The sequence below is a fragment of the Tripterygium wilfordii genome, chromosome 2, assembly GCF_013401445.1.
Source record: "Tripterygium wilfordii isolate XIE 37 chromosome 2, ASM1340144v1, whole genome shotgun sequence".
NCBI lineage: Eukaryota > Viridiplantae > Streptophyta > Magnoliopsida > Celastrales > Celastraceae > Tripterygium > Tripterygium wilfordii.
In genome coordinates, this window is record NC_052233.1 from 1,432,057 (window position 1) to 1,455,383 (window position 23,327).

The 23,327-nt window shown below is 38.1% G+C and overlaps 7 protein-coding genes across 13 annotated transcripts; 5 read left to right on the forward strand and 2 right to left on the reverse strand.

Moving 5' to 3' along the window:
* The first annotated feature begins 849 nt into the window (after nt 1-849).
* LOC119980564 (LYR motif-containing protein At3g19508-like) lies at nt 850-2,016 on the forward strand. Of its 4 annotated transcripts, XM_038823337.1 has the most exons (3): nt 850-1,056; nt 1,175-1,234; nt 1,604-2,016. In XM_038823337.1, the coding sequence occupies exons 1-2, from the start codon at nt 862-864 to the stop codon at nt 1,226-1,228; spliced, it is 249 nt and encodes an 82-aa protein (XP_038679265.1). In that variant the 5' UTR covers nt 850-861; the 3' UTR covers nt 1,229-1,234; nt 1,604-2,016. The 4 variants fall into 4 exon arrangements, with proteins under 4 accessions (XP_038679265.1, XP_038679253.1, XP_038679244.1 ...); XM_038823325.1 differs by lacking the exon at nt 1,604-2,016 and having other exon boundaries at nt 850-1,097; nt 1,175-1,456; XM_038823316.1 differs by lacking the exon at nt 1,604-2,016 and having other exon boundaries at nt 850-1,083; nt 1,175-1,456.
* Nucleotides 2,017-2,935: 919 nt separating this feature from the next.
* On the forward strand, nt 2,936-5,060 carry LOC119980587 (transcription factor bHLH113-like). 4 transcript variants are annotated; one of them, XM_038823350.1, is made up of 5 exons: nt 2,936-3,924; nt 3,996-4,106; nt 4,172-4,237; nt 4,376-4,474; nt 4,690-5,060. In XM_038823350.1, the coding sequence occupies exons 1-5, from the start codon at nt 3,553-3,555 to the stop codon at nt 4,828-4,830; spliced, it is 789 nt and encodes a 262-aa protein (XP_038679278.1). In that variant the 5' UTR covers nt 2,936-3,552; the 3' UTR covers nt 4,831-5,060. The 4 variants fall into 4 exon arrangements, with proteins under 4 accessions (XP_038679278.1, XP_038679289.1, XP_038679287.1 ...); XM_038823361.1 differs by having other exon boundaries at nt 4,380-4,474; XM_038823359.1 differs by having other exon boundaries at nt 4,555-4,831.
* A 2,121-nt stretch (nt 5,061-7,181) lies between these two features.
* Nucleotides 7,182-9,403, forward strand: LOC119980235. Its single transcript, XM_038822855.1, has 3 exons — nt 7,182-8,892; nt 8,929-9,118; nt 9,318-9,403. Exons 1-3 carry the CDS (start codon nt 7,456-7,458, stop codon nt 9,401-9,403), a joined length of 1,713 nt encoding a protein of 570 aa, XP_038678783.1. The 5' UTR covers nt 7,182-7,455.
* Nucleotides 9,404-11,930: 2,527 nt separating this feature from the next.
* Nucleotides 11,931-12,617, forward strand: LOC119980243 (F-box/kelch-repeat protein At3g06240-like). The gene has a single exon (XM_038822867.1). The coding sequence runs from the start codon at nt 11,931-11,933 to the stop codon at nt 12,615-12,617; it is 687 nt and encodes a 228-aa protein (XP_038678795.1).
* A 683-nt stretch (nt 12,618-13,300) lies between these two features.
* Nucleotides 13,301-14,287, forward strand: LOC119980250 (F-box/kelch-repeat protein At3g23880-like). The gene has a single exon (XM_038822877.1). The coding sequence runs from the start codon at nt 13,301-13,303 to the stop codon at nt 14,285-14,287; it is 987 nt and encodes a 328-aa protein (XP_038678805.1).
* LOC119981161 (F-box/kelch-repeat protein At3g06240-like) lies at nt 14,112-15,573 on the reverse strand. Its single transcript, XM_038824206.1, has one exon. The coding sequence runs from the start codon at nt 15,465-15,467 to the stop codon at nt 14,328-14,330; it is 1,140 nt and encodes a 379-aa protein (XP_038680134.1). The 5' UTR covers nt 15,468-15,573; the 3' UTR covers nt 14,112-14,327.
* Nucleotides 15,574-20,427: 4,854 nt separating this feature from the next.
* LOC119980258 (putative F-box/LRR-repeat protein At1g56400) lies at nt 20,428-22,697 on the reverse strand. The gene is made up of 4 exons (XM_038822888.1): nt 21,747-22,697; nt 21,125-21,262; nt 20,805-20,981; nt 20,428-20,703 (listed from the first exon to the last, which is right to left on the reverse strand). The coding sequence occupies exons 1-4, from the start codon at nt 22,695-22,697 to the stop codon at nt 20,428-20,430; spliced, it is 1,542 nt and encodes a 513-aa protein (XP_038678816.1).
* Between the last annotated feature and the right edge of the window lie 630 nt (nt 22,698-23,327).

Here is a 23,327-nt window from a genome sequence, read left to right on the forward strand (position 1 = left end):
CACCAAGTAAGCAACCTGGTTTCAATCGATCGAATAAGTGGCAGTGGAGAAAAGTACGTACGTGCATGAAGGATGAATATGTATTAATGGTGGTCTTGGAAGAATTAATTGTTAGACAGTGTGACTAATTGTAAACATGTGAAGTATGTAGTAACTAGTGTCTTGGAGTGCATATACGTATGCTTCACTTGTTGGTGATACTTGGAAAGCTCTCTGCTGCACAAAGAAACTAGCTGGGGTGTCCTATTCTCGATCGATCGTCCCATTGAAACATAATGGGGAGACTTTTCTGGGTTAAATTAAAAAGTATACTACTTCTCTGCAAGTGTCTTGCTTGAGTTAGAGTACTATTTTCCAATTAAGTGTGACTTGGTCGTGTTGAGTGACTTCAATGATTAGCAGCGTCGCGTCGAGTGGCGTCTGCTGCCCTCGGTGAGTAGCATCCCGGGTTATCCTTACAATTTCAAGCCTGCATCATTCATTCATTCTCCTCCTTGTGTCCAGGTTAAAAATATATGGATCACACATTAAAGATACACCGGACGAATGGTGATAAGATCAAACAAATGAAAACCTTATCTAGCATGTTTATGGCCACAAAAAAAACCATGATAAGGGCAACAAAAGACTGGACCTATACTCAGGCCCAGGAAACAAAAATAAGTTGGGCTATCTTCTCGTACTAGTTAGTAATTACTACTTACTAGTTAGGCCAGGCGTTTGATTAACATGACCAAGCACTTTTTGGGCCCAGCTAACTATGGGCCTCTTTTAACAAGTGGGCCCATTGGATCATTATAGTTCAAGTGATATGATCATATCGATCCGTAATTTCTGCCCAAATGTTCTATCGGGAGAGAAATGAAGAGAGCATTGAGTGCTTACGCTGCCGTACTGAGGCTAGTGAGGCGGTTGCCGGAGGATACAAGGCCTTACTACGCAAAATATGTCCGCGAGAACTTCGTCAACTACAGAGACGTCGAGGTCTCCGATCCCAAATCCCTCGATGAGCTCTTCCACAGGGCCTACAACCACTCTCTCTGGGTCCTCAACAAGGTTTTCTACATATACGTATTCGCTTATGTATATATCTATAGGCATGTGCCTCTGTGTCGAACTTTTTGATTCATTGAGTTGGATTTGAGAACTTATATGTGAGTTTATTGTGGTGCAGTATTCTATTGACGAATCGGCCGCGAAGAAGCTAAAAGAGATCTGCCTCAGATGATGAATGGTAAGTGTTTGATGTTATGCGCCTGTGAACTTCTTGCGGCAAATTACGAGGTCCTGTATTCATTCTTTAGTGGTCTGATCAGGATATGAATTTGTTCATAACATTTTCTAACAGAATAATTGGAAGAGATAGAGATGCCTCTACATTTACACGTCTAGTGATTGTATACCTTGTTTTTCTTTACTTGACACTATAATATAAACAGTGTTGCACTTCCTCTCAGTTTTTATGCTTTTAGGGTGGATGATTCTTTGAAGTATGCTTGAATTGAAATACTTGATTTAAATTTTGAGCCATTATCTGCCAAGTATGAAAGATAGAATTCAAATACTTGATGCTTCTATGACAGTAGTTTATATGGTACTGTAGAAACTCATCAGTCTTTGGGGCAGCAAGGGAGCATAGCCTGCCAGGGTGACTTAAATCCGTTCATTTTCTTCCAAAGCAGGAGTTTAACGTAGATTCGTTCAATATGCGCTATCTTTTTGTCAGTTGTTTCATTCAGAGCATCTCCAACGGGAGATTGAGATGCAAATGAAGAACAAAATGGCCTAACTGTCATTTTGTTCCCCAAACGACAAAAGCAAGTCTTCAACGCAGTAACAAAAAATGATGATGCCATTTCTTGTATGTAAAAGTAAAACATGATCCAGAGGATTGGGAAATCAAGTAGATATGTAAAAGGGCAGTTAGGCAAAGATATTTGCTGGGTTTTGGGGTTTCATATATGAAGACGAGGGTTTTGAGAAATGATTATTCATTTGGTCACTTGGGTATTTGGGTTTTAGTAGCCAGTAGGTGATTTTATTTAGAAATCAAATGGATGTTTTGAGTTATTCGCTTTAATGCTCAAAACCAACAATGAGATCCTTCCGACAGACAAAACATCGAGCTTGGAATGGAAGTCTCGTTAATGGCAGGGGAAGCCAACCTCTTCTGCCTATTTGGTGAGGCGTTAGTCACAGTGGAACCATTAACGGTTCCGCTGTTGGCTAATGCCACACCAAACGCAAGAAAAATGTCAACGGATCTGCTGTCAATTGACAGCGGATCCGCTGGCTTTTGAGGAGCTTCTCAAAAGCGGAAATGCTTTTATTTTTTTTTTTAAATTTAAATGACGTGGGTCCCACTTTGACTAAAAGGTTTTTGTTTGACAGAAGATGGGACCCACGTTGCAATAATTTTCTCAATTAACATTTTTTAATTAAATTTATTTAAAATTATTCAGTTTACAGCTTTAAACATTTTTTAATTAATTTTAACGGAATTCCTTTTTCACGTTTTGAATTAATATTTTGTAACTTAACACAATATTTATAATTTATACTTAAAATTAAATTTAGTAATTAATTAAATTAAATCTAAGATTAAATAAATAACAAAATTATTATAAAATCATAAAATATAATATTTAATAAAATCAATTATTTTATTAATAAATTAAATATGCTTAATATTAATTTTAATAAAATTATATTTATTATGTTCATCTAATATTAAATTTAGTAACAAGTTTTAATATAAAAATTGTAAAATCTAATATTATAATACTTTAATTCAACAATTTTTTCACTAGCATCAGTTTTTAGTTCACCAAACACCTCACAGCATATTTGACAGCTTTAAGCTCAGCATATTTTTCACAGCATTTCCGCTAACATTGAAAATCAAGATTTCCGCTCTGCCAAACATAGCCTTTGTTTCACTCTAACAACAGAAAGAGGACATGCACAGCAATCAAAGCACTGAGGATGTGTTGGAATGCGCTGCATTAGAAGAAGCAAATGTTGGAAGAAGCCTTGGCCCTTGCATCGATCAATCCCGTAGACGTGCCTGTTATTACTGTTTTGCAATCTTCAATCATGGTACGTTTCGTTGACAGCTATTCGATGTTGTTGCCAAGTTTGACTGCCACGTGGGCCCGATTAACGAGAGATTTTTGTCATTGTCTCCTCTTCTTTCTGACTCTGTATCTAATTCCTTGCTCTCCCTCCCAGAATCCAAATACTGCAATGTATAATGTATTATAGAAAGCAAAACTGAACCATTTGCTTTGAAACACTAAACCACGGTTTTCTCGGGCTTAGGTGGGTTTGACCGAGACACACCAAAACCCAAAGCCAACCTTGGAAACAGCCCAACCCAATGCACCACACCACAGTACTCTTTCTATCCAGCAGCCTGTTTTAGCCAGGAAGCCATACCCCAGTACCACAAAAGCACTACACGTACCACACACACAGTGATATATATATATTAATATATATATATATAGCTTAGCGCTCCCTGCAACATTTCTTAAATTTTCTGAGGAAAAAATGGCTGATGGGGAGGGTTTTGAGGGGGACCATGAAGGCACCAGCACTACTGCTACTTCTTTCTCTCAGTTACTGTTTGCAGATGATGATGTTGTCAGTCTTGATATGGGTCAGAGCTTTTACTTCAACACTACTACTTCCACTGAAAGGCCACCCAAAATGCTCTGCTTTGGGAGCTACGAAAATGAAGATGAATTGGTAATTGCCACCTCCTTCGATGGGGCCAGTGCCACTAAGAAATGCAGTACACCTCAGAAATCAAAGGCAACAACCAAGTCAAGGGTGACATGCACTGCTACTGCTACTGACTCCTCTTCAGCTTCTTCAGGCAACAATGGCAGTACTACTGTCACTACTCTTTCCAAATCCAGTGTGAGTAACTAATTAACCCCATATATGTAAGATAAATTTTCAAAGCTGCTAAATTATTAATATTAATGCAGAGAAAACGAGGGTCTGGTCAAGAGCCGGTGCAGGGCATTGCAAAACCAGCAATAGGGCTAAGAAGCTCGAAGGTCGAAACAGAGAGTCCACCATCAACTGGGCTTAAAAAGGTCAGGCAAGTTAAATTGGTAACTTGATTAGCCAATTGTTTTTTCTCTAAAAAGGGTAATGGTAGGTGAGGAGAGAGAAGCTAGGGGAGCGAGTTGCCACACTGCAGCATCTTGTTTCTCCATTTGGGAAGGTACAGTGCAGAAGCTCAAAAACAGATACTCCTATATGGTTAATTTTATTGTTTTAATGGAATTAATTTGTTCATAATTAATGAAATAAGTTGAGCATGAATGGCATGCAATGATGGTTGGAAATTGAAACATGGCAGACAGATACGGCATCAGTTCTCCATGAAGCGATGGGATATATCAAGTTCTTGCAGGATCAGGTTCAGGTTCTCTGCTCTCCTTACCTGCAACACCAATCTGTAAGTACTCAATTTTGTTTTTTCTTGCTTATATTATATCATCAAAATAGTAATCGACGGTCCAAATCCTTCCAACTCAGCACATGGGCCTACTCAATATTGTTCCAACTTTGACCGTAGTGAAAGAACATTATTGTGGTCAAGAGTCAACTGTGAAGCGTGTTTCTCGTAATTAGCAGCAAAAATTGACTGTTGTTTTTTCACCGTGGTAAAAGGAGGGCGGAGAGAACGGAGAAGAAGAATCAAGGAAAGATCTGAGGAGCACGGGACTGTGTCTGGTCCCAGTGGCGCACACCGTACACGTGGCAAGCAGCAACGGTGCTGATTTCTGGTCATCTTCTGTGGGTAACCAGTGATATATTGGAGCCTGATTTTGACAAGAAATGGTTTAAAAAAAAAAAGCCAGTGAATAGTTAGACGTTGTAATAGATAATGGAAGGATAGGTAAAAAAAACTCTTGCTCCTATTTTTGGGTGTAAAAATAAAATAGATGAGCAACTTTGAGAGTGGAGTGAAAACGGTTAAGAAGGATGAAGGAGGGCGGAGGCTCCTCCTATTTTTTCCCAGGGTTAAGGGACGTGTAAAACTTGTTGTAGCATACAGTTTACACGTGTCAATATATATATATATATTCAATTTTTGTTGCAATTATATTTAGGTTGTCACCTCCGCAGCCCGACCTCATGACTACAAGGGTTTCCTCATGACTATAAGGGTATTGCTTGCTCGTCATTAGGAATCTTCTGAGTCCACACTTTGATATAGTTGGTTTAAAACCTCATGACTACCCTTACAAGGGCATTCCTTGCTCGTCAGTACGAACTTTCTGAGTCCACCATACTTTGATATAGTTGGTCTACAAGGGTATTGTGCCCTGTGGCCTTGGCAAGTGGCAACAGCTAAATTCGCAAAGGCCCATTGGTATAGTCGGTCTACAGGTGGGCCTCCTAAAAAATCGAACAGGTCCACGATGGACAATAGTCAACTCAATAAAGCCTCCTGGCCTATTTAGTCGGCCCAAGACATATTTAGTCAGTCTACATGATAGGAACCTGATTAAGTGTAGTTACGTAGTACTATAATTAGTAATTGCACGTGTCTCTCTGTTATTGGCCAATTAGGCTTAAGTCAGTCAGTTAACTGGTTAAAATACTCAGCTTGATATTGATACGAAAAATGAAGGAGTATTCTTCTCTCTACCTTCTTTGTTGTTCTCTGTAATTTTTCTTGTTTGTTCCATCACCTTCATTGTTATATTAAGGTTTGAATGAGGTTCATATCACTACAAGGCCACGATCTCAACTAAGGAAGTCCAATAGACCCACGACCTGTACAACCATAAACTTAACAAAGTCCCATGGCTTACATAGTATGTCTATAAGCTCATGGCCTTCTCGAAAAGTCCAGCAGATCCAGTGGTCCACGGCCTGGGCAACCTCTTACTCAACAAAGGCTCATGGCCTTTACAATCTATCTACATACCTGCGACCTTATTCAAAAGCCCAACAAACCCATGGCCTAGGAAACGTTGTTCCAACACAAGCCCATGGCCGAGGAAGCTTTTTTTATAGGCCCAAACCCTCATCCAGCTCAACACCCACGTGCCAATATTAGGTCACGTCAATTAGAAATATAAATATGAGAGGTCTCGCTACATTATAGGGACTCAATTTTGGAGGTATCTCTCTGAATGCTATGCCTTCTTATACTAAAATCTCTCAACCATCTCACAGACTTGATCGTCTAAGCTTTCTCGAGCGACACCACATTATCATCAAGCTTTCACGAAAAATCTTTTTTGTGATCTTTGCAGGTTGTTGGTGGCCTTATTCGACATTACATTGATTGTAGATTCTCGCATCTACATGCCTCAATACAATTAATCACTAGACTATCACCCGATTCATTAGCAAATACATGCCTGATATTGATTAGTATATGCATTTGTGATAAGTAAATGATAATTAACAACCGAGTGCGCTATGAGGGAAACATTAAAGTATAATCATGCAAAATTTTCAGCTTAAATAAAAATTAATATTATTTATTAATCAAACAATATGCATTATTCTGTCTTCATCATCCAGCATTCCTGTAAATTCAAATTATTAGTATATATGTATATTGCACACATATATCGCTGCTCTATAAATATCATAAACACAAAACAAGAAGTAGCAGTATCTCACCCAACATGCCTAAACAACTTCCCAAAGACATTGTGACTGAAATCCTTTTAAGATTACCAGTGAAATCTCTACTGAAATTCAGTTGTGTCTCCAAATCATGGAAGTCGCTCATATCCAACCCTACCTTCATATCCATGTACACAAAATTCATTACTTCTAGTAATAACCACAACAAGAAGAATCGCATACTTGTTCGTCAAGTAGCTGTGGAAGACGAGAACGAGCACTTCTTTTTACACCAGGGTGCAACTGGATCGAAGGGTCAAAAACTGGAGCTGTCTCCTTTGTTTAAGACCAAAACAGATGAGTGTTTCAGAATTGTTGGTTGTTGCAATGGTTTGCTGTGTTTGTGCTACGAACCCAGTGATTCCCGCGAAGGAATCATTCTCTGGAACCCTTCGATAAACAAGTTCCGGAGTCTCCATTCCCCTAAGACTCCTGGTTGTTGGAAGTTAGCAAACTAGGTCAAATAGAAGATCGGGTTAGTGGATAAGTGGAGAATAAGGATCTTGCTTGTAGGCAAGGTTGGTTGCATGAGACCTATTCTTACGCAATCACTTTAGTCTGTTATGATCATGTAATTAGTTTTTATTTCTTCCTTGTTTTACGCATGTAATATCCCTATATATGGGTCTTGCAAATTGAGTTTTAAAAAATAAGAGAAATCATTTTTTCTCCATTATGTTTATCCTTAATTTGCTCTGGAGAGTTAGTATTCATCTTTAACCAAAAGATAAGAGTCCAGTCTTAACACCAACACAGTGGTATCGGAGCTTTTCACGATCGTGGGAGATGGCGTCCAACTTGGTTCAGCTACAAGTACCTGAATTAAAGAAAGATAATTATGGAAAATGGTGCATTCAATTCAAGGCGTTATTTGGTTCACAAGATCTGTGGGATATAGTCAGCAATGGCTATATTGAGCCTACTCCTGAGCAAGAAAGTGCATATACTCAGGAGCAGAAGAATATTCTCAAGGATCAAAGAAAGAAGGACAAGAAGGCCTTGTTCTTACTTTATCAAGGACTGGAGGATGACACGTTTGAAAAGATTTCAGAAGCTGTCACCAGCAAAGAGGTGTGGGACAAGTTGGGGATCATCTACAAAGGTGTGGAACGAGTGAAGAGAGTACGCCTGCAGACGTTAAGAAGTGAATTTGAAGAAGCTCGCATGAAGGAAGGAGAAACAGTGTCTGACTATCATTCCAAGTTGATTGGCATTGTTCACCAGATGCGAAGGAATGGAGAAACACTCGACGATAATCGAGTGAATGAGAAGTTGTTGCGGTCCCTAATGCCAGTTTTTGATTATGTCATTGCGGCAATTGAAGAGTCGAAAGACCTGGCCACCATGAGCACAGAGGAGCTGCTTGGGTCACTTCGTGTGCACGAATTGCGGATTCGAAAGACTGGAGATGTCGATGTCACATCTACAGAGAAAGCTTTGCAATCCAAAATTTCTTTTCAAGGCTCTGGAGGAAGTCGTAGTAGGGGACGTGGTGGATTCAATCCTCGAGGGAGAGGAGGTCGTGGTAATTCCATGCAGACTAGAGGGACACAATATGGTGAGGGACGAATGACTGTACAATGCTGGAATTGCAAGCAATATGGACACTATGCTTCTGAGTGTCGTAACAAGAATGACAAAATGGCCAATTTTGCTGAAGGGTCTGCAGACTCACTAGAGGAGCCAACATTATTGTTTGCTGAAGGTTCATGGGAGGAGCCCATGTTGGACGTTAACGTTGCTGATGGGTTAGATGATCCACAGGAGGAGCCCATGCTGCATGTAGCTGGCACTGAAACTCTTCAAGAAGGAAATGTTTGGTATTTGGACTCTGGCGCAAGCAACCACATGAGTGGAAGAAGGGATTTTTTCATGGAATTGCACGAACATACAGGACGAACTGTTAGTTTAGGAGATGCTTCTAAGTTACAAGTTGCAGGGACAGGAAAGGTGATTATCTATCAGAAGGATGGCTCACATGCGCATATTTCTGATGTGTACTACGTACCAAATATGAGAAGCAATATTTTGAGTATTGGGCAACTTCTTGAGAAAGGTCATGTGCTCCACATGGAGGGGGAGTATACGGAGTTGAGAACTCGTGAGAACCGACTCATTGCTCGAGTTCGAATGTCGACCAATCGTATGTTTCCTTTACGCTTGAACACAATGTTGGTGCAATGTCTTGCCACACGTTTGGAGAGTGAAAGTGAAAAATGGCATTTACGTTATGGACACCTTCATCTACAAGGCTTGAACTTACTAAAGGAGGGTGGCATGGTGCAAGGACTCCCGAACATTGATGAACTAGCTGGTGTGTGCCCAACTTGTGTTCTTGGGAAGCAAACAAGGCAACCTTTCTCTACAGAAAGAAAATGGAGAGCTACTGGACGATTGCAACTTGTCCATACTGACTTGTGCGGACCATTTGAACCAGTGTCAATCGGAGGTAACAAATACTTTATTACGTTTATTGACGATTTTAGTAGGAAGATCTGGGTCCACTTCCTTAAAGAAAAATCTGCTGCATTTGAAGTGTTCAAAATTTTCAAAGCTTATGTTGAAAATGATAGTGCTAGTAAGATTGTTACTATCCGATCCGATCGCGGAGGGGAGTATACCTCTACTGCATTCCAAAAATTTTGCAGGGACAATGGAATCAAACATCAGCTCACCACTGCTTATACTCCTCAGCAGAATGGCATTGCCGAACGAAAGAATCGTACCATTCTGAATATGACCAGGAGTCTTCTCAAAGGAAAAATGCTACCCAAGATGTTCTGGGCAGAGGCCGTCGCATGTGCAGTGTATTTGCTGAATCGGTGTCCCACGAAAAGTGTTCAACATATGACTCCTCTTGAAGCATGGAGTGGAATCAAGCCAAATGTGACACATCTTAGAATTTTTGGATGTGTTGCATATGCTCAAATTCCTGAGGCTAGAAGGCAAAAGCTTGATGATCATGGAGTACGCTGTATATTTGTAGGCTACAGTGAAGATTCCAAAGCCTACAAGTTATATAATCCGGTGACAAAGAAGTTGCTGGTTAGCCGGGACGTTATCTTTGATGAGGTAGCTGCATGGAGGTGGAATAACCAGGAGGCAACAACTGAAACTTTTTCATTAGAAGATCATGAAGACCACCAAGAACGACCAGATGATCCACTAATCACAACTCCATCTCCAATCCAGGCAGCCTCGCAATCACTAATACAATCACAAGGTACTGATATATCCAGCCCATCACCTCCGTTACGGACAAGAAGTTTGAGCGATTTGTATGAGGTAACTCGTGAGCTTAACTATGATGAAGATAGTGACTCAACTTTGTTGTGTTTATCTGCTGATCATGAGCCTTTGAGTTTCCAAGAGGCAAATGATCATGATTGCTGGAAGGTCGCAATGCAAGAAGAGATTCATGCTCTCGAGAAAAACAATACCTGGACACTCACTGATCTTCCACCTCATCACAAGGCAATCGGTGTGAAGTGGGTGTACAAGATTAAGAGGGCAGCGGATGGCAGTATAGATCGCTACAAAGCGAGGCTTGTAGCTAAAGGATATCGGCAACAATATGGGATTGACTATGATGAGGTATTTGCTCCAGTAATTAGATTTGATACTGTGAGACTAATCATTTCTCTTGCAGCATCAAACAAGTGGAAGATATACCAACTTGACGTTAAGTCAGCATTTCTTAATGGAATACTTGAAGAAGAGGTGTATGTGCAACAGCCAGAGGGTTTTTGTGTACCAGGAAAGGAGAGCAAAGTCTGTCACCTGAAGAAAGCCTTGTATGGGCTTAAACAAGCTCCTAGAGCTTGGAACTCAAGATTAGATGGATACCTCAGACAGGATGGTTTTAATCAATGTACATATGAGCATTCAATGTACACCAAAGAAAGCAAAAATGGCGAATTCATGGTGCTGTGCATTTACGTGGATGATTTATTATTCACAGGAAATAATGAAGACATATTTGCTCAGTTCAAGCAAAATATGTTTCGGGAGTTCGAGATGACGGACATTGGGCTTATGTCTTATTTTTTAGGTATCCAGGTGTATCAAACTGATGATGGGATCTTTCTTTCCCAAAAGAAATATATAAGGGAGATACTTGAGAAATTCAAGATGAGCAATTGTAGCTCAGTCAACACACCTGTTGTGCCGAATCATAGTCTGAGCATAGAAGGTGAAGGGGATGCGATCAATTCAACACATTATAAAGGCTTGATTGGAAGTCTCAGGTATCTTACAACAACAAGGCCCGACATTGTATATGGAGTGGGCCTCTTAAGTCGCTATATGGAGACACCAATGGAGTCTCATTGGCAAGCAGCGAAACGAATCTTGAGGTATGTTAAAGGGTCTCTGAATTTTGGTTTATATTATCCATGTGGGGAGAAGTTTGAGCTGAAAGGTTATTCGGATAGTGACTGGGGACGAGATCCGATTGAAAAGAAAAGCACTACAGGATATGTGTTCTTTGGGTCCTCAACTGCTTTCTCTTGGTCATCAAAGAAGCAAAATATTGTGGCTTTATCCTCTTGTGAAGCAGAATATGTTGCGGCTGCCTCCACAGTTTGTGAAGCGATATGGTTGAAGAATTTGTTGATAGCACTGAAGCAGCCACAACAAGATTCAGTTGTAATTTATGTGGACAACCAATTTGCAATTAAGCTTGCCAAGAATCCAGTACAACATGGGAGAAGCAAACATATTGACACAAGGTTTCATTTTATCAGGGATCATGTCAAGAATAAAACTGTGGAGTTAGTTTACTGCCATACACTTGAGCAAGTAGCTGATATTTTTACCAAACCTTTATCATTCAAGAGCTTCATGAAGATGAGAGATATGCTTGGTGTAAAAGAAGTCCGGTGTGAAGAAGAGAACACAACCAGACCTAGTTTGAAGGAGAGTGTTGGAAGTTAGCAAACTAGGTCAAATAGAAGATCGGGTTAGTGGATAAGTGGAGAATAAGGATCTTGCTTGTAGGCAAGGTTGGTTGCATGAGACCTATTCTTACGCAATCACTTTAGTCTGTTATGATCATGTAATTAGTTTTTATTTCTTCCTTGTTTTACGCATGTAATATCCCTATATATGGGTCTTGCAAATTGAGTTTTAAAAAATAAGAGAAATCATTTTTTCTCCATTATGTTTATCCTTAATTTGCTCTGGAGAGTTAGTATTCATCTTTAACCAAAAGATAAGAGTCCAGTCTTAACACCAACACTGGTTTCCCGTACGATCGAGACATGCATTTAGGGCTCGGATTTGGTTACGACGCAAGTTTCAATCACAAGATCGTAAGAATAGCGTATCCTTCGATCAAAACTCATCCGGGATTCCCAGCTAAGGTAGGATTATACGATCTAAGTAAGGATAATTGGAGAAGCATCGATGCCGGTCCGCTCATACCTTACTTCATCAGTGACTTCTCGCCACAAGCTTTTACTCATGGTGCTATACATTGGATTGCATTCACTTGCAATGACAGTATCCATGACAAACTCCCCAATTTGATCATGTTGTTTGACATGGAGAATGAAGTTTTTAAAGAGATGGAAGTGCCGGATATCTTAGGTAAGGAGCATGAGTACAACCTCTCTGTTGGTGCATATGATGATACAGTCTGTGTCATGCAATATAATCAATGGAGTCGTGATGGATGGAATAAGGGGAGTCATTGTTCAATTTGGGTAATGAAAGAATATGGTGAATCAAAATCATGGGTGAAGCAATTCAATATTGATCTTGGAATGCATAAGGTGGTATGTTTTAGAGGTAATGGTGAGGCTGTGGTGGCTTTAAATGATGGAAAGTTAGCATCTTATGACCTTAATCGCAAAAGAATTAGTGATCTTGGAATCACTGGCAACAGGTCCTACTTCTTTGCTGGTGCATACGTGGAGAGTTTGTTTCTTCTTCTCACTCGGGGATAATAATGGGCAAGTAATTGTTGATATCTTTTAGCATGATGGCCCAACTAATTTAGGCTAATATTAGATGTTCAAAAGGTAAAATTGTATAGCGTGGTTCTCAATTACCCAACTATATATATGCTCTCCAAAATATGAAGGGGTCAATAATGTTAGGATAAGCATGTAATACTATATTGTTTAAACTAATACATTGGATGGACACCACAAATGAATGAATCAAGACAAAATAGAGTGGAGTTTTTTTATTCTTTCCCCAACATCGACTCTACATATCATAAATCCACACCCTATACATGTCAATAATATTGTTCATTTTGGGTTGTTGGGTTCTTGAGAATACATCGAGAATCCACACCCCATACCTATCAATAATATTATCCGTTTTGGGTTGTCTGGTTCCCGATGTACATTGGTTTTGCACGGTTTTGTTGCTCTCAAGCCCAAACTACTATAGGCCGAAGCCACAAACTCATTGGGTCAAAGCCCAGTTATTAATCGGTCAAAACCCAACTCACTAGGCTTGAAAAATAAAACATTATTGCATATTAAGGGTGGGTTTTGGCTATGTGGGATAACTCATAACACCACACAAACTTTTTGGGCCGTATAGAGACAATACTTCTCTTTATATATACAAGCGTTTTGGCATTGTCAAAGCCAAAAAAAGCATAACCCAGATAAGAATGCTGAATCATAAGCTCAACGATCAAGTCTTAGAGAATATCCTCCTACATTTACCTGCAAAATCGCTTTTGGATTTCAGGTATGTTTGCAAGTCATGGTATGCTCTGATCACCAGTCCTGTTTTCATCTCAAACCACACTGATTTAACCATCAAGAACAGCGAATCCGATAACAATGATCGTAAGCTAATTATCAAGAGCTTCTCCAAGGATGACAAGAAGAAGGAGAGATACTCATTACATCATGTCAATGAGTCATTCGGTATGTATGATCAAGAAGATCTTTTTCCATTCGAGAGTCGTTTCGATTGCTTTAAGATTATTGGTTCGATTAATGGTGTATTTTGTTTGTGCGACACTCGATTTGATCGTTTGCCTAAGCCATTGATTCTATGGAACTCAATAGGATTATCTCTTACGCTCCCAATGCCAAATATTCACCATGGTTTTACAGTCACTGGATTTGGGTATCACAGGGAGAGGAATGACTTCAAAGTTATTAGAATTCTGTATGACAAGAATGGTTCAGGGTTTGGTGGTGTAGCTCCAACAAAGGTCGAGGTTTTCGCGGTCAGCGTTGGCGAGTGGAGCGGCAATATTGTTGATAGAGCAGCTCCTACTTGTTCAATCCCGGCAAATTTATCACAAGCTTATTTGAATGGTGTTGTTCACTGGATTGGATATCATTGTCCAGGTAACGAAAAGAGAGCTCTGCGCAAATGGTTTGTGGCCACGTTCGACGTTGGAGGCGAATTCTTTGGAGAAATTGAGATGCCAGATGAGATTGCTACACAGAGAATGAGTGAAGCAGCCTACTTTTATTTAGATACTTACATTGAGACTCTTGCTCTCTTGAAGGGTACTAATAGGGTCTCAGAGCACGCTGGTTCTTCGCGTGAAATTGAATCGGGAAGAACAGGTTTGTCTGGTGAGGAGGAAAATTTTGAGAACAAGAAGAAGAAGAAGCCTAAGAGAGTGGAAGAATAGGAACAATATAAACCAATACATTAGTACAACATTTGTTGGTTTAATTACATAGTCTTTTCTTACCCTTTAACAATACAAGAGTTTCCATGTATGTATCAGCAAAGAAAGAGCTTGATTCACCATGAATTTCTAGTTTACTACTTCTTTTACTCCATGGGTCATGTGAGACCAGCTCTCCATCATTTTTCACAAGCAGAACTTCTCCATTATTTCTGAGTCCTAAGACCTTCCTTAAACCACTCCAAAAATCAATATTAAGAAGTTTAGTCCAAGATTCTGCTACACCATACTCATTCATCACCCAAATGCAGCAACCATGGTAACCCAATTTCCGCACCCATCTCTTGTATTGTATCACAGAAAGCAATCTACCAAACACAGTCACTGACAATTGCTCCAATATGTCGTCCGCTATTCCATCAGGCAAATTCAACTCTTCAAATACCTCCTCAGTCATGTCAAATAGTGCAATCACCAGTCTATTCGAGTTACCGACTTCCTCGCTAGAATTATAGTATCCAACCCAATGTACTGCCCCATTCAGTGAAGCAGTGGATGAGTCAGTGAGAACACAATTAGGAGCAGATCTAGGACTGATGATCCTCCAAGCCCCATTGCTTAGCTCGAAAATTTCGACGTCCGGGGGAAGAATTAAAGACTTATCACTCATTCTTGAATAGACAATTCTCACAACCTTATAGTCATTATTTTGAGAATCAAATCCAAACCCAAGAACCTCATTGTGGAATAACTGATAAGTAATCTGCTGAAGTGGGAGGGTCACTGATAACCCTATTGAAATGTTCCACAGAACTATTGGTTTTAACCCTTTTGTGTGATTATCAATCAAACACAATACACCATTACATGAACCAACAATATGGAAATAATCCCGACTGCTTTTAAATGGAAAATCCAGCTTTTGACAGTCACCAAATAACTCATCATCATCATAATGTAGTGTGAAAGTCTCTTCTTGGTCATCGCTAGCATAACGCCTAAGGACTAAGTGAGTGTTGGTGCTGTATAGAGCTGTACGTTTTGTGTGATTAGAGATGAAATCTGGGTTGGAGATTAGAGAGTACCATGATTTGCAGACGCAGCGGCACCGTAGGAGCGATTTCACTGGCACCCTCAAGAGAATTTCAAACAAGACTTCCTGAGGTACATAATCTGACATCTTGATTGTCCTCTCTCCGACGTAAAGCAGAAGAATTAGAGATAAACTGCGTCAACTGGATGCCCAGTGTTTGATGAGGATGACCTGTATGTATATACATATAAGGCAATTAACATTGACTTTTGGAGGCTACGAGACTGTATAAATGTATATATATACTGCCTAAACACGTTAAGTTGGTGGATATACATACAGCTGTTCATGGGCTACACATATAAACACTACTCTTATTCGAAGTCAATCGAAATCTATACGTATTATCTGGGTTTTGAAGATTCGTTTGATTATATTATGATAAAAGCTCAATTGTCAGGAACCTGCTTTAGTCGAATCAAAGAAGTTGCTCACGAAAGAGTAGTTGGCAGAGTCATCAATTGCAAGTTATTTGTAGATAACAGGAAAATTCGGGTGTGTTTTTTGTCAAGACTATGATCCCATATTGATATGACATATAACTCATCCGAGTGGCGTATGAGCAAAGCCGAGAGCTCACATCAAGAATGCGTTTTCTAGGTCTAAGTACCATTGGCGACGGCCAATGAATAACAAAATCTTGCGGGCTCAATGTATAACTAGTAAATCCAAAGAGGATAATATTATTAGTGTGTTTGGGCTGGTAATTTTAACATTTTTAGAACTAAACTAGAAATCGTTTGCTGCTTATATGTCTTATTCATGCATTACGCAATCTTCAATTGAAAACAACAGGATTTCTTCAACTCTTTATAATCTAGAGTTGGGTAGGTATGAGGTCAGAATATTAAAATCCACACCTTATTTGGATGCATAAGTTATGCTGCAAGTGTTCATTGTTTAGATTTATCATGACACGCTTTAGTAAGCCTTTGTCCTCACAAGGCTCTATTGGGATACATCAATCCCAATCAGACAAAGCAAGAACAACAAAAGACAATAACCAAACCTACCAATGAGAATAAACCAAAATCACAAAACAAGCCAAAAAACAAAAAAAAAGGGCTACGTCCACTGTGGTTGCACTATGTAAGGAATAAAGGATACATATGTTGCCTCACACTCCTCCATATGACATACTTGATGAATCTCTCTGAGGCCAAAATGTATGGAATCGGGAGGTCCTAGGTTCGATTACACTGAGAATAATATCTTTTATGGCCACACATTGAGTTTTGACCCAATTTATCCAGATAGTTAAGAGAGTAAATGAGGAGTCTTCCTCTATTTATAATGTTCCAGATCACATGGTCAACACGCGTTGACCGTACGAACAGACTCTTGCTTTTGACTATAGGTCAATTATAGATCCGCCCCTGATTGGAGGTACATTATATTTATTATGCAATTTGAAGCAGTATCAAAACAGATTTATAAACAGAAGCATATCCGAATATAGATCGTAAAAGATCGACCATCATCATCATCTTTTTCTTCATTGTCGTATTGATGTTGTTAATCGACAAACCCACATGCATGTCATAATTGTATTGTACATTTGTACCTCGGTTGCACTTTTCTTACTCTTAATATAATTTTATTAAAAGAATGGTTATAAAAAGAAAATATTTCCAAGAACATATGTGGCAAAAGCAAGATTATCTAAAATTGCAAAATAAAGGATTGAAAGTTTGATCGATTCCTTACACACGTTAAAAAAAACAACAAATAATAATATTAATATTAATTTTTTAAGAAAAAAAAATCTACAATTGCATAAGTGTAGGGCTCAAATCTCACTTTTTCTCTCTTTAATAAAATTAATTTTTTTATTAAAAGAAAAAGACATATCAGGCAGGCCTAGCAAATAATAAGGTTATCCAAACATGGCAAATGTATTTCTAAATATGACCATGCAAATATGTAAAGTTTGTTAATGTTTTTTTTTTCCCCTTATCTTCTCTCCACAATTACTAAAATCTCCTAAATAAGGATACTGAGCATTCACTCTTGTCATTTTACTCATTGGGTAGATACAAGTACCAAGTAGTTTTACTTGACATATTTTTTAACCTCATATAAATATTTTCATTTTCTTTATATGCGAAAAAATCATAATTAAATGTGAAAAATAGACAGATGTAAGCTCAAATGGAGGCTCTGCAATCCACGGAAACATTCAACAACTTGGGAGATGTGTCAAATCGCCTTGCGAAATTTTGTATATACCACATCACTTTAACTCTATCAGATTTTTTTTTATGCAGCGTTAAGTATACGAATTTGAGAGGCTATCGAATTGCAGAGTTCCTCCATCCTACTTTGTATTGCTCAAATTTCTAGATCTGATGAAGGAAAAACAAAGTAGCTAAAAATTACACAAAATATGTTCCAATCAAAGTACCCATTACATAGCATTTACCAATTTATCTGTAAATGATAAAAAGAAGAACTCACTTCTGCTTCTGATCATTTACGGATAAATTGGTAAACAAGTCAACAACCGGCTTGTCTTTGGTAGAAAAAGATATTTAATCTCGACTAAATGATGGGTCTGACAGGTCTTAATAACACGATTTAACCCAACTTACACTGTCGTCAAGTTTTTGCCCAAACCATTTGAGATATATACAGAGACTATTATCGCTACAGAAGTGGATCTTGTTGTAGTGAAAGTTCTTAGGATATTGAGCATCATAACATTTGCTCCACATATCGAGACCCTCACCTTCATTTTAGGTCATAGAAGACCTTTGAAGGTAAGTCAGACAATTTTCTCACCTGCGATCGATCTGCTTGGATTGCGTTTTCGCCTTTACTAAACTTATACCTTCATCTATACATTGATTTTCAGGAATTGATGTGTGACTACTATTCTGAAGAGTTGGGTGGATTCTTACGTCCAGATGAAACTTCAGTCACTAATCGTCTTCTAGAGGTCATAGTTGATGGATTTACGGTAAGGCAATATGAGATGGAGATACTGAAGTCATACTAATTTCCATGTCTTCAGTGTCTCCAACTCGTACTACCTTGCCATAAATCCATCAACTACAACCTCTAGAAGACGATCCGTGACTGAAGATTCATCTGGATGTAAGAATTCACCCAACTCTTCAGAATAGTAGTCATGCATCAATACCTAAAATCAATGTATAGAAGATGATATAAGTTTAATGAAGGCCAAAACGTAACCCGAACAGCGAGATCGCGGTTGAGAAAATTGTCTAACTTACCTTTTAAGGTCTTCTATCACCTTAAATGAAGGTGATGGTCCTGAGATGTGGAGCAGATGTTATGATGCTCAATATCCCAAGAGCTTCGTAGCGCTCCACGGTGGTTTTCAATGTCAATTCTTGAGTATTTCGCAGTCGTAGGAATGGCTCGTTGCACAAGTAATCTTGTGGAAAGATATGTATATATGTAAGAGAGAAAATAATTGATGCCTTATTGGGAGAGATTAATTCTTGGTCTAAAATCAAAGAATATTATTGTTTTGTACCATTCTAATTTCTGAGAAAAAAAAATCATGTACGTACATGGATCTGATTTAAATGCTATTTGTTAGGTATGTTACATAATCATCCAGATAGCATATCTGGAATTATTATTGTCCACCATTTCTACTATTACTATATCTGCTGTTGTCAATATTTTTTTCCAAACTAGGCCTAAGTGTTTTTATTTGAAAATCGCTTTGAATGATTCCTAATATACTTTATACACAATCATAATAAAGCTATTCAAAAGTGCACAATCACTAGTATGTTTTTAGTCCAAATTCAACATAAACCCTAATCTCGCCAATTCCTCTTGAATTTTAGAATATGAAATTCTCATATGATGCAAAGTCATTCTTTTTTAAATAGTATCAAAAAGCATATGTGAGAAGGGAGAATAAAGTAACATAATTTTTTTGACCGTTGGATAAAAATAAAAACCGATGATGTGACTAGTTTGACCAATAAATGTAAATTTTTAATCTAGAATCAATGAAAAATTACAGAGCCCTAACATATTTGTATTGCTCAAATTTACATAAATTATGTTCCAATCAAAGCACCCATTACAAAGCATTTACCAATTTATCTTTAAACGATTAGAAGCAGGCCTCACACAAAGGAGATCTGATTCTAATAATTTACAGATAAATTCGTAAACGAGTCGACAAAAAATCGGCTTGTCTTTGGTAGAAAAAGGTATTTAATCTGGGCTAAATGATGGGTCGGATAGGTTATGATAACAATGTTTCACCCAACTTACACTGTCGTCAAGTTTTTGTCCAAACCATTTGAGATATTGTCCACACTTTGGGATCGAAGCTCGTGTGGCTTTGTCACTCAAAAAGGCGCCTAATTAAAGTGTTATTTTTGTTAAGCCATGTTTATAAACCACAGTTTGGGACCATATTGTTTGGTTTTACCAGCCTCAATTAAACAAAGAGTTGTAAGTTGTTACAAAATCTTTTTAAGAAATACTGCTTGGGTATTTCTCATATTTAAGGGAAAAAAAACATAGCTGTCAGGCCTAGCTAATAATAAGCAATCTAAATGAGGCAAATATGTATTTCCATACATGACCATGCAAATATGTAAAGTAAGTTAATGTGTTTTTTTTTTTGTTCTTATTTCTCTCTACGGTTACTAAAAATCTCCTAATTATGGATACTAAGACATTCACTCTTATCATTTTTCTCATGTGTAGATACAAATACCTAGAAGTTTTACTTGAAAAATCCTTTATATACGACGAAAATTATGATTAAATGTGAAAAAGGGCCGCGCGAATGAAGGCTCTGCAATTCACATTGGTGTGCCACATTACTATGCCAGATTTTGTCTATACCACATCTCTCTAACTCTATGTCAGATTTTTTATGCATCGTTAGATGTGATTTTAAGAGTGTCGAATTGCAAAGTTCCTCCATCTAATTTGTATTGTTCAAAGTCTAGATCGAATACGGAAAAAATGAAGCTAAAAATTACACAAAAATGTTCCATCCAAAGTTCCCATTACATAGCATTAGAGTAAGGCAAATTAGTAGCTACTACCAATTTATCTGTAAATGATCTGAAGCAGCCCTCACACTAAGGAGGTCTGCTGCTGCTGCAGCGATTCGCCTCTCCGAATAACCCATACGGGGCAGGAGTGTGATAGTGCGGAGCATTGTTGCACTACCCACTAGAAACTTCAGTATCTCCATCTCATACTGCTTTGCCATAAATCCCTCAACTATGACCTCTAGAAGACGATTAGAGACTGAAGATTCATCTGGATGTAAGAATTCATCCAACTCTTCAGAGTAATAGTCACACATCAGTTCCTGAAAATCAATGTATAGAAGAGGATATAAGTCTAGTGAATTAAGGCGAAAACGCAACCCGAAAATAGATCGATCACGGGTGAGAAAATTGACTGACTTACCTTCAAAGGTCTTCTATGACCTGCAATGAAGGTGAGGGTCCTGAGATGTGTAGCAGATGTTATGATGCTCAATATCCCAAGAACTTCGTAGCGCTCCATGGTGGTTGTCAATGTCAATTCCTGAGCATTTCGCAGTCGTAGAAATGGCTCGTCGCGCAAGTAATTTTGTGGAAAGATCTGTATATATGTAAGAGAGGAAATAATTTATGCCTTATTGGGAGAGATTACTTTATTGTTTTGTACCATTATAATTTTTGAGAAAAAAAATCCTCTATGTACATGGATCTTCAAATGCTATTTTTTTAGGTATGTTACATAACCATCCAGATAGCATATCTGCCATCATTATTGTCTCCAATTTCTGCTACTACTATATCTGCTAACATATCTATTGCTGTCAATATTGTTTGCCAAATTAGACCGAAGTGTTTTATTTGAAAAACCCCTTTGAATGATTCCTAATATACTTCATACAAAATCATAATAAAGCTAGTAGTGCACAATCGCTATTATGTTTTTAGTCCAAATTCAACGTAAACCTTAATCTCTGCGGTTCCTCTTGAATTTTAGAATATGAAATTCTCATATGATGCAAAGTCTTTCTTTTTTTAAATAATATCAAAAAGCATATGTGAGAAGGGAGAATAAAGTGACATTATTTTTTTGACCGTTAGATAAAAGTAAAAAAATGGTGATGTGACTTCTAGTTTTACCGTTAAATATAAAATTTTAGACTCTAGAATCGTTGAAAATTTCTCAAATCCAAACCCTAACCTATTTCTAATGAATTGCAAGTATATATATAATTCTAGCAGACAGATCAACTCCAAGTTCTATTGTTATAACAAGTAGATTTTCAAATAATTCATTAGTGTAAAAAAAAGAAGAAAACTCTAATTAAATTAATTAAAGAATTAAGGAAATAATAGTTCCCTTCCATACCTTGAAAGCATTGGTACATATTTTGAGTTGTCTCACAGCAGCCAAGCCTGAAAAATATTCCCTTGCATCCTCATACCAGTAAGCAAAAGCTGATATGTATTTCATAGTGAAGTCCATCACAGCCTCCTCCAATGCATACAATAGATCAAGATCAAATCTAATTAGGTCTCCGGCGTACTCGAAATATTCGAGTCTTGGAAGTCTAATTTCCATTAGAGTAAATCCTTTAGAATGCCTTACAATCAACCTCTTTAGACTCATAGAATTGATTTTAAGATTCCACTCTTGAAAACATTCTACCAGACAAAGATTTTCCAAGAGAGGACATTGAGGTACCATATGACCTATGTTTCGTACCGATATCTTAATCCGGGTTAAGGTCAAGCTCCTAATGTTTTTGAAAGATGAGATCCTGCGTGCATCGACTCTGCACGAATTTATGCTAAGAGTTCTAATGGAACTCGCATTTTGATACAATACATCAGGCAAATGATATTTGATGATCACTATCCAAGGCTCGGACTGATTGATGGGGAAATCAACAGAAAAATTCAGGACTAAATCTCGGACACCCTTCGATAAGGCGAATTCGATCCACCTATCAATCTCATTCCTGTGACTAGTTGTATAGGTCAAGTGATGAAAACTGAAGCTGGATATAACTGGAGACACTAGAGAGAACAAAACCCTATTGAAAACTTGCAAGAATTTGATCCTGCCATTTTGTCTCGTTTCCACGGCAATCGATCTTCTTCTTCGTCCTCGGTATCGCCTTATCGTTTCTGGTCTTCTGAAGCTTTTCTCTTTGAGCTCAAATATGGTGGAGTGAATCCACAGGTTGCTAAAATACCATTCCCTTCTCAGAAAACAAAGTCGAATGGCATCGACGATTGGAAGAAATGATATTATTATGGTGATGATCTCAATTGGGAGAGCACTCATGTGATCCATGACTAGCTAGATATAGCACAAATTAACACAAGAGATGGAGCTAACTATGAATGTGTGTGTATGTGTCAGGAGGATTGGTTTCAAGGGTATTTATACTAATTAAGGAGTTTGTGATGGTTGGTTGGTGGCATCAAACACTCTCATAAACTTAAGGGTTTCTAAGGTTTGTATATGAGCTTATATTCAATGGTCTTGTTAAACAGTGCCCTAAGTACAATCGTTAAGAAGCAAAGAGAGCTCAACAATTAGTCCGGAATTTTTCTTATGTGAATATACTCGTGCATGAAATTTTACGTACTTTTCTTGAATCTTGGGAGGATTCGGGGGCTCTGCAATTGAATGTACTCGTGCATGAAATTTTACGTACTTTTCTTGAATCTTGGGAGGATTCGGGGGCTCTGCAATTGGATTCTTCTTAGACTAATCCTAATTTATGTTACGAGCGCGTGAAATACAATTGAAATGAGAATTGAAATCGTACACCCTTAATGTTTATTAATATGCATTTTTAAATAATAATTCAGCTTGTTATATTTGGAAACCGATATATTTCTTATTGTCTCATTACTAAACCAGAAAATAATGAATCTCTATATATATAGTCGCAAAAATTGCCATGAAAAGAAAGGC